Source organism: Sinocyclocheilus anshuiensis, unplaced genomic scaffold (genome assembly GCF_001515605.1).
Source record: "Sinocyclocheilus anshuiensis isolate Anshui unplaced genomic scaffold, SAMN03320099.WGS_v1.1 scaffold546, whole genome shotgun sequence".
In the NCBI taxonomy this organism is placed as follows: domain Eukaryota; kingdom Metazoa; phylum Chordata; class Actinopteri; order Cypriniformes; family Cyprinidae; genus Sinocyclocheilus; species Sinocyclocheilus anshuiensis.
The window spans coordinates 1,241,043-1,251,766 of NW_015542451.1; the positions used below are offsets into that span (position 1 = coordinate 1,241,043).

A 10,724-nucleotide genomic window follows, 5' to 3' on the forward strand; every position below is an offset into this window, starting at 1 on the left:
TCTTGGCTTGTTATCTTCGTTGGCTTCTAATCTTCTTTATTTGGACTAACAAGCGTCTTCGAACCACAACCTGTAAGTACGATTGATACGTTATGTTTACATTTTCAATTGAGTGCTCAAAATATCAAGTTTTTGTGCTAATATGTGATGTATACCTAGTGCAGCTTTAGGTTTCCAGGTAAATCACGATATTACTGAAGTAGTTCTGATAATTCGCTGTGAACCCACTATTTCCTAAGAATGTGTCGATTAATGTAGACTGACGTTGTTCTAATTACTTCGTTTAATAATAAAGAATGTAGTGTAGCGCACAGACTTTATAATCATTGTGAAATTGCTGTTTATTTTGCTACACCAGTTATAGGGTTAATGCGGGAGAGACGAGCGAGTTAGTTAGGCTGGTGCGCCTGTGATACAGCTGTTCTGCGTTCTGATTAAAAGTTAAGACAGAGCGTCTTTTGTCTGTCGTTCTTCAAACATTACAGTAGACATATTTTGGTTTACAAACTGTATCGTTTCATCAGTTAGTCACGTTAGCACTCGGCTAAGGTATCCACCATTATTGTTTTAAGTGTTCAGTTTAGCAGCTAAACTTTATCTGTGGGCACGATTCGCTTGCCTAAGTGTTTTTGTATTTCATGTCATTATTATAAGAACGGATTGGAGCACTATATTATTGTTTTATGCAAAGGTGCTTTGTCAATGGTAGCACTCGCTAACTTGCTCAAGGACTCCTCTCTGTGCCAATAACAACAGGCTTGGCCAGCTGACCAATCAGAGCAGAGTAGGCTTATGGAAGGGAGGGGTTTGCTCCGAACTTGCTTGGAACGAATCGTTTCGAAATCATTGGCAAATGACTCTAATATTAAATGTATATTCTGAGAAAATTACAATGTTTTCTGACATTAGATGCATTTAAACCTGTTGTACGGGACTCCAACACAATATTAGGACACTTTAAAATACCATATGACCTGCTCTTTAACGGTAAGAGAACTAGGGTATTGCCTTGTTTTAATAAGAAATAAGCACTATAAACAAAGAACAGCATACATACTAGAAATATTTTCCCATGTCACACCAAACTGCAAGTTGGAAACAGTGAAAACTCTTTTAATCTACAAACAACACAAATCCCTGATTTCAGTCACATTCAGTCCATGCACTGGTCTAGATGTTGTCATCTTACACTATCAATTTCCTCCTCAGGCGTATGTTCCTGTGTTATATATACAGGCTCAGTGTAAGGACTGACCTCTTCATTTTGCGTTTTATAAAAGTCCTCCTGCATCTGTTTCCTGCTAGGCGCAAAGTCTTCCAGGACATCAGGAGGAATCATAGATCCTGCAGTCCTGACAACAGATTTCTGTGATGGTACAGGCACTGGAACAAAGCCGTGATACAACATAAGCGGTGGTGTGTTCATAACCTCCAGTGGTGGAGCTTGTCGCACAACAGCCTCAGGAGACTGTACTGGCAGTTGCACATAACTTTTTGTTTCCGGGTCAAAGAAAGTTTTTGTTTTGACCTGTACTGGCATATCCACCAGAAAGTATTGTCCAGAGTCAGGGTCCTGTAAAATTTTCCTCTGGGTGATTGGGAAGGACTGTGTTACTAGATTAGTGGCTGGTGCATAAGTATGTTCAATGCTGTTGTGGCGCAAAGGTAAGGCCTTTGGTGTAGAGTATTGTGATCCTTCTATTGAAAACTCAGAATTAATTTCACCACCAGTTTTCCCAGTGCTACTCAACATGTTTTTGTGTTTATCCCTTAAAACTCTATCCAGACTTTGAGTCCTATGTTCCACTTTCTTGGCAAAGAATTTCTCATTGCTTCGGCCCTGTCGGTCACTGTCATTACTTATATTGCCATTCTCCAAATGATCCCCGTGGTGTGATGTGCCTTCTAGTTGTTTCTCACGGCAATGGCTCTTTGGGTCACCAGTTTGACTGGTTTGTCTGTCTTTGCCTTTGGTTGCATGAGGGATTTTTTTACTAGGATCATTCTCTTCTATGCTTTGGCTCTTGTGACCATTATGGCGTCCAGCATGCTTCTCGCTTCTTAGAGTTTTGGGCTCAAATGTGTCATCAAGATGTTCACTTTTTTTACTGCTGAGAGACCTGTGTTCTGATCTGTCGTGTACTTTGTCAGTGCTGTGGTGCCTCCTTTCAGCCTTGTGACTGACACTTTTGTCACTGCTCCTGCCTTTACGCTCAGATTTGCTTTTAGCTTCATCTTTTTGTATCCTCCGTGTGGTGAGCTTCATGGCTCGGCGTAGAGCCTTTTCGGTTTTTGGAGGTACAACAGGCGGCTTGTTCTGACCCTGACTGTCACTTCCACTGCAAGCTGAAGCTGATCTCTCGAAGGTTGCCTTGGATCCCTCCGCATCCTCTGTTGGGGCAGTACTAGAGGCATTCTCCTCCATCATATCCTCTCTGCTTGTTTCATAGCCGTCCATTCCCTCAGGTAAAGTGCTCACAGCAGAGCGTCGCTCCTCCTCCTCAGACACAGATGCACTTCCAGCTGACAGCTTTCCATCCTTGACTGTGACCAGGTGAGTTGCCGGAATGGACAAGAACTGCATCGCTGGTTGTTTTGGTTGGGGGCTCTGGACTGATATAGCAGGCATCTTAACTTGAGAATGATCCTTGAGGAGGTCCAGATCTTGCTTATCTTTCTCAGATCCATTCAAGCAGTTTTCTTGTTGATCCTTGGAGGAAGTATGACCGTGTGACATTTGTGTTAAGTTTCTAGCTGACTCAATCAAGCTGTGCACCCATCCCCTTTTGTCCACATCACTCGGTGGAGAAACTACCCTGTCAGAGATATCTGACTCACTTTCATGGTTGCTTAAAGAGTAGGAGTCTATTGATGTTTTCTGGAAATTCTCCTTCAACTTTTCATCTACTTTTTCTGACACGTTGCAGACTTCTGCTTTCCTTAACAACTCTCCTGGTTGTACCCCCTCTTCAGGTTCATGTAATAGAGAGAGTTCACTTGAGTTTGATGAGCGACTGCTGTGATGTGTTTGTTTGCCATTTAATGAGGACACAGACTGTCCAAGGATATCATATACTGTGATACTGTCCTTTCTGACTTTATCAGGTTTGAAAGACTCCGAGGACAATGTTTCAGAGAGTTCCTCCTCATGTTCATCTACAGTTTTTACCCTTTCTGAGCTTGAAAGTCCAAGAAGTCCACTTAAGAAGTTTTTCACATAGACTTTTGGACTTTTGGATTTGTTCTGCTTGTCTCCCAACTCAGACTTCAGACTTACCTCATCCACTTCCTTCTTATTCGTTTTTACCTTGTCTTGCATTTCTTCATTTCTGTTGTTTGTGAGAGCATGTATAGCCTTTTGGAAGTCTTGGGTGACACTGTGTTTCCTCTGTGAACTATAATGTTCCTCACCTCTTTCTGATTCTTTTGAAGAGCTGTTAGACATTATTTCACTCCCAGAATCCATTTCCGTGTAGATAATGGAATAAGTCCCAGTTTCATCATCACTGACTGTGAGTTTTGGTGGAATAAATGTATGTTTCATTTTGTCTTTTGGAGCCTTTTCGTTGGGTCCCTCTTCCATAGACTTTTCAGAACATGCACCTTCAACAGGCAGACCTTCCTGAACATCCCTGCGGTTCACCTTACTTTCCTTGTCATATTTATCTTTCAGAGCCGATACATTTCCTCTCACTGGGCCTCGATTCTTTGATTGACTTGACTGAACTTTGCTAAGTTCCCTACTCTCCATTTCCTCAGTTTTGACTGTAGTGTCACCTTCTCTTTTAAAGTCTAAATTACCTTCAGTCTTTTCACCTACTCTGTCATTACTCTGAGAATTACTTCTCCCTCTTCTTGGGGGTATCTCAGGTTTATAGGAACTACCCTTATGGTCAACATTCAACTCTTTCTCATACTGTCCCACACTGCGAATATCTCTATTTTCCAAGTTATCACCCCTTTTTGTGCATTTTTTTGCATGACTTATATTTTTATTCATCAACTTTTGGCATATTTTATCACCCTTGCTGATATAATTTTTTGATAAATAAATATTTTGGTTGCTTTCTTGATGGTCTAGGCACAATCTGTCTCTCTTATTATATTTTATAGGTTCTGCATGCTGGCACTGCCCATTAGATGCTTCCTGCTTGCAGGGCCTAGCTAATTTTACCTCAGGCACATGACTTTCGCTATGTTTGGCCATGTCTTCTGACTTCATTTGCACAGTCTGCCAATTTGTTTTAAATGCAGATAGAGTATTCTGACCTCTGCCATCTTTTGTATTTGTCCCCCTTTCATTCGGCATAAACGTACTAGGTAGTTGATCCTCTCCACTGGTGGGTAACTCAAGACCATCTTGAGGTTTTTCACAACCAGCTCTTTTTCTATCAATGAGTGAACCACCTGCATTTGAGAGAGTCTTATTTTTCAACTTTCTTTGCTCTCGTTCAGCAATTACTTCATCTAAAGCCATTTTGGCCAAGTCGTACTTATCTATGACAACATTCTCTATCTTTAAGGGTGCAGTTGTCTTATTTGGCACCATTTCCATTGATGCAAATAGTGCTTTCTTTGCAGAAGTGTTTCTTTTCATTGAGAAAGTTTCGTCTTTTACTTTTTGCTCTCTTTGAGTTTCCAAACCATTCTTTGACGTAATACTGCTCTGTTCTTTAGCCGTGGTAGCCTGTCCATTTACATGAACATTTTCTTTCAATACTGGCCCATCCACTGTTGTTTGAACTAGTACTTTATTTTTATGGATTCCTGCTTTATGCTCCTCTTGCCTTATCTCTTTTGTTTTTGAATTTTTGGAATGCCTGGACCACTTGTCATTATCATTTTTATCCTTTATAGGCATCAGCCCTTTTTCTACATTGGAACTATCATCATCATGATCATTATCATCATCTGTACCTACAAATCTCTGACTTTTAATGTAGTTGTTCTGTCGTGCAGAAAAGACATGCTTTGTTCCTGTTTCCTTTATGTTGGGTTCTTTTTCTTTAACAGGGCTTTTCTGTGCACTGACTGTTCCTCCAGTTTTCAGCCTATCCTTAATTAGATTTGTACCATCACTAATGGCTTGTTCTTCTGGTTTTGTTAAACTTACACTTGGGCCTTTTGCAGATTTGTTTTCAAGAGTCCTTTCACTATTTAAACCTAAAGTGGGCTTTTTGGCATTTAGCATTGACTCTAAAGGATAATTTTTGTTTTGCAAGTCTACACCTTTAAACAATTTACTTGGATAATTATGCTTTGTGTCATGATCTTTGCTGGCTTTTTCTGTGAAAACCTGAGAGCTGGTGTCAATCACAGTATGAGCATTTGCTCTGATCTCTTCAGGACTAGCTTTTCGGTAAAGTCGTAATGATGGGTATGCTGCCTTTTTAGTTGCAGGGCTCCTGATTGATTTTAATTTTCCAGATTGAAGCAAACTCAGTGCCAAATAGTCATCTGGCATTCCACCATTTGCAGGAGAACCAGTTTGAGTGTCTCCAGTTTCCAACAAGGGACTCATTGGGGAGATGATGGCTTTGTGACGAGCAGGTGAAATTGATTTAGATCCTGAAATCTCTGGTATCTCAAGCGCATCTTTTGACACTTCAGGCTGGGGAGACTCTTTACTTTGATTTGTCCCATCCAAACCTTTAAACTTAGGTGGACTATACATGGTCTTAACCCGTTTTCTGTTGTCCTTGAGATTGAACAGCAAGCTTGATGCTATGGATTTGTACCCCTCTCTCTTAATCTCAGGCGAGGGATGCAGTTCTCTCTCAGGGAGTGGTGGGACCTCCAGGGCAGTGGGTGAGAGCACAGTTTGCAGTATCTCTGAGGTTCCTGTCCCATGTCTGGAGGGTATCACTGGTGTCAACAGCTGTGAAATACTGAAAGGAGTTGAACTAGCAGAGGTTTGGTCCTCTTCTTTTTTAAATGCCTGTGCACTCCCTTCTCCAGCGTTTGTCCTTTCACAGGCCGGTGAATTAACAGAATGCCCCACAGGTGCAACACTTTTTGCTCTACTGCGGCTTTTTCGCCAGGGAACGCAAGCTCCGGCCCTTTCTGAATTACATCTCTGTTCAGCAGAAGGTGGAGGAGCCTTTGTAGGAATATTGTGCTGGATGTGCTCGGACTCTTTCTCTGGTTTGGGGGGTGCTGAATTTTGTGCAAATTGTGGTTTAAGCAGATGAGTCTCACTTTGTTTAGGACACTTTTCAGCTTCTTTTTCCACTGACGGGGGAACACTTAATTTATAGTGTCCATGTGCTGCAGTTAATTCTTTGTAAAGAGGTGAATCATACCACTCAGTTGGTCTATTGCTTAACATAATCTTCGAAATGTGCTCCTGCCTGATAGAGAACTTATTAAATTCCCTCCATGACAAAAATGGGCTGAGTTCGCTGTGGAGGAAAAAGTTAATGCAATTCAGTTTTCTCAGTTTGTTGTTTTTGCTTTGTTTACTTTTAGAGGATTTTCCAGATGGAATCAACGCATCCTTGCTTGATTTCCTGGCAGACCCTTTTTCATCTGATTTGAGATGATTCTTGGCTTGGGAAAGATGTTCCACTGTTAAACTGTGATAATCTGAAGAAAACTCTGAGAGCTCTCTCTGGATGCTGAGTAGAGCAGACTTGTCCCATGAATCACCATTTGTCATCTTGGTGCGCTCACCAATCTTTTTGGCTGCAAACACTGCAAAAAGCGACAAGTCTTTGGATGATTTATTTGATCTGCTCAACGGACCATTCTCGCCATTAAGGGGGTAAGAATTAAGTTTTTTGGCTGCAGAAAATGAGCTCTCCTGAGTCTTTTTTGAGACATCCTCCACCACTGGCTTGTGGCAGCTGACTGGAGAGGGGGAAAACTCGGAGTCATTGTAGACTGCTTCATCTCCAATGCACAGACTCTTGAAAGCTCGATCTGTCAGGCTCATGACCTCACGGTCTATTTCATCCATAAATCTATCGAGATAGCGGAGGTGCTGCATGCTTGTCCTGTGGCACTTCTCTTGCTTGCTCATGATGAATGCGTATGCCCAGTTCCTTCAGTCTGACGCAGAATTGACCTGGTTTGACACAACCAGATTGTCAACACCACATATTGGAGATTACACTGTGATTTCCCTGCAAAATTGACAGAAAATGTATCAGTGCTACCCAATGACAGTCAAAAAATTGTATTTTAAAACTATTAACTTTTATAAAATAAAACTTTTATAATATGTAAAACATAAAACACGTTTATTGTTTTGACCTCAGAGGTGGCTGGTAATCCAGCCTGTGACTATGTACAGTAAAGAAAGCTACACCATGCCAAACACCAACTATTTTTAGAAGAAGGCAGATGTCTCTCTGCCCTTTCACATACACAGGCCACCTGCATAACCCTAAATTTTATGGTAAAACAAATGGATTTTCAAGCTATTCAGATGTTTTAAGTGTGTCCTGTTCAACAAATCTGCTTTTTAAAACTGAATACTTCTAAGCTTAAAATGTCAACTTATTGAACTGTCTCAAAGAAGCTATACAACATTTTTGTCAGCAATATTTGCACTACAGAGAACACAAATTAGTCATCATTCAGTTGTTTCATTGCAGTTGCTGCACTGTGTGGTTGATCCGAGAATAACTCATTAACCCATATTTATCCTCTGACCTGAATCCATTAACCAGCACTCATTACAGCTTATATCTCTCATGGAATGGGAATGTGCCTTAAAAGTGCAGGTTTCAGACTACAATATGGCATTTTTAGACATTTTTGTGTAACTCAGAGAGCTCAAATGCTAACCATGGACAAATCTCAAGATATATTTGTGAGCGTTTAAAGGCATGCACTAAATGGCCAAGACGGCACAACATTGGACAGCACAACATTTTTCCACCACCCATAATTCCGTATCAACTTGCAGTCGGGGTAATTTCCCCACATCTGTTATTTCATTTAAGTGAAACGAAGATCTACAGTTCAGTGATAAAGCCCTGACTAACCTCAAGGAAAGTTCTTCAAAATAACAGGCTGTTCATCATAAAATTATGAAAATGTGAAAGAGAACAGATCTTAGCTTTTTATTATTAAAAGAAAAATATAATTTACACTAAGACAATTTCAAAAAGAGCTTTTGTTAGGAATGTGTTGAACCACATTAATTTGACAGTAACAGATTAACAGCCTGTCAAAGTTAATTCATTACCTTTTTTTGAGGTTCTGTAGTTCATCCTTGGCAACATCCATTAGTCAAAAATTGAAAAAAAAAACTTTTGATGCCTATGAATCCTTACAGGTAATTTTCACAGAAGTCAGATTTTCTGTTACTCCATACAATAACATGCTCCTTGTTGAACACAACCTGAAGCTCATGGTAGAAATCCATGTTCAAGTAAGCACTTGAAAAGACTGAAGGAGAAGGAACCGAACACACCCCACCGAAATAGCTGCCGGCAAGGCCAGAGCTGTAACACAGGAAGGAGTTAGCGAGCGCAAATATCTGAGCGACTCTTTGGTGTCGAGTGGGCAACAGATGAAATGGAAATGGTCATCTGCTATTTTGGTACCGGCAGCTTGAGTGCCATAGCTGTCTATACCTCTCCGATCCTACAGAAACTACATTTCACATTAGCACGGCAGCGCTGGACACATGGGATGTTGTTGTTGTACGGTGGCTGGGGTGAGTAGGAGTCATTTGTCTCACAAACAGGGGAGGCAAATATAGCACCTTGCATCACCCCACAGCAGTGTCACCAAACTCAAAGTGTAGAATGAGTGGCTGATGGAGTCTGATTACCAGGACAGACTGCCCACAGTTGTTAAGCAGATCCTGCTTGTGTCTTTCTAGTACTTCTGCTTCCAGCCGCTCAGACTTAAAGAGGAAAACATACATGCTTAGGCTTTTAAACAATTGTCTTAATTGACAAAATAGAAATTGGAAGTTCCTGATTAGAGAAAGCATGACTAGATTCAAACCTGAAGTTTTTTTTTTTTTTAAGCATTTTTATCCTAAAATGGACCTAGCTGTCTTAATGCTTCATTATGTATTTGTATTTATTTGGCTATGTTCTTCACACCTACACAGTATGATAGAGAGTTATTTAAGTGGCTCTATTTGTATTTCATACAGTAATAGCCTGCCTTTCTTTCTGGCACACCTTTCATATCTCAGCTTATCTGTCACATGTCAAAGCAACACCTGTTTCTGTTTATACTGATAGTGCTTTTCAAAGCAATATCTCTTAAGTTTTGACAGTAAAAGACTGTTCACACCAAGGACAATAACTACATCTATAAAGTTTTAATAATCATTCTAATTCTCTGAGATGTCCACAACACAACTATAACCATAACAACACAGAGGAACAATACTGTTGGAATCACTTTCAGTATGACTTTTTCCAGCTGGTGTATGATCAAAAGACTGACAGCCAATCAGAATCAACTGAATATTTAAAGTGGCAGATGACATAACTGCAGCTTGTGCTTATAATAGATTATAAGATTTTAAAGATTTAAAGATTTTATTTGTTAATTTGTATGGTATGTCGTTGTATGTCCAACCAAAAATAACTATGTGCTATGATATGTAAGCATTGTTGTTTTTAAGTCAATTGAGGAAACCTTTTTTAGAATGAGGAGGAGACAGACTCAACAAACTCAATATATCAAAAAAAATGAGTGAAAATCATCAGCTCAGACGCATGCATACAGTCACTTATGTTATGTCCACAAACTGTATGTTATTCCTGTACATGATTCATGTTGTCGTATGGGGAGAGTCCCTCCCTAAAAATATGGATCAGACTCTGTGTCAGCAGTCATACCACTGTATGCAACTGGAGTGTGTTTCCCTTTTATCTGCTCCTCGAGGGGAGGAAGGTCACAAGGAGAGGGCAGACGAGTCTCTATCCTTAGCAACCCAGTCTCACCGTTTCCAAAAGCTCTCATGTCCACTAAACCTCTTATTCCGGAGCAAGCAGGCAAGGCTATAATAGGACAGCTGGACCCTTTGACTCTCAGGGGCCATCCGGGGTGGCAGCGGAGAGGAGTGTGATCTATTTGAGGTGATGGATGTCCACACATGGGCCAGCATTAAAGCAGCCGGGCCGGCTATCATTTATTGCACTGGAGAATGCTTGAGCATCATGCCTGCCAATAAATACTAGCATGTCTGATGCGCTGGCCTCAACATGCACCCGCTGCCCACAGAATGCCCTGCTGACAACGCTGAGGCGCTCAGGTTACTGTTGTGTATTGACTGCCATGCTGGATTCAAGGGGGAGAATGGATATAAATGCAAAAACCTTTGCCACGTTATGTAATTCTTAAAGAAATAGTTCACCCAAAAATTAAAAATCTAACAGCATTTATTTACCTGCATGTCTTTGGATGTCTTTCTTCCGTAGAACTCAAAAGAAGATATTAAACCAGAATGTCCAAGCTTCTCTTTTACATATAATGGAAGTGAATGGAGACCACAGCATTTAGCAAGATTCTAAGTGATGGACTTAAATTTTACTCTGTTCCTTACTTAATCCCGTCATATGGCTTCAAGATTCAAGATTCAAGATTTTTATTGGTCACATACTGTACATGGTTATATAGAGAATATATGACCAGCAGTGAAATGTGAAATGGGTCCGCTCCATGGACAGTGCAATTATTAAAGAATACAAACACAAGAAAATTATATATAAATATAGGTATGGAAAAAAGATTAAAAAAAAAAAAAA

The 10,724-nt window shown here is 40.4% G+C and overlaps 1 protein-coding gene across 1 annotated transcript; it reads right to left on the minus strand.

The window, feature by feature from the left end:
• Positions 1-935: 935 nt before the first annotated feature.
• Positions 936-8,310, minus strand: LOC107693655 (uncharacterized). The gene is made up of 2 exons (XM_016493112.1): positions 8,195-8,310; positions 936-7,124 (listed from the first exon to the last, which is right to left on the minus strand). The coding sequence occupies exon 2, from the start codon at positions 7,019-7,021 to the stop codon at positions 1,181-1,183; it is 5,841 nt and encodes a 1,946-aa protein (XP_016348598.1). The 5' UTR covers positions 7,022-7,124; positions 8,195-8,310; the 3' UTR covers positions 936-1,180.
• Positions 8,311-10,724: the final 2,414 nt, after the last annotated feature.

Bases quoted from the DNA above. Each gene is read 5' to 3' on its own strand.
- LOC107693655 (XM_016493112.1), bottom strand. From the start codon at position 7,021: ATGAGCAAGCAAGAGAAGTGCCACAGGACAAGCATGCAGCACCTCCGC.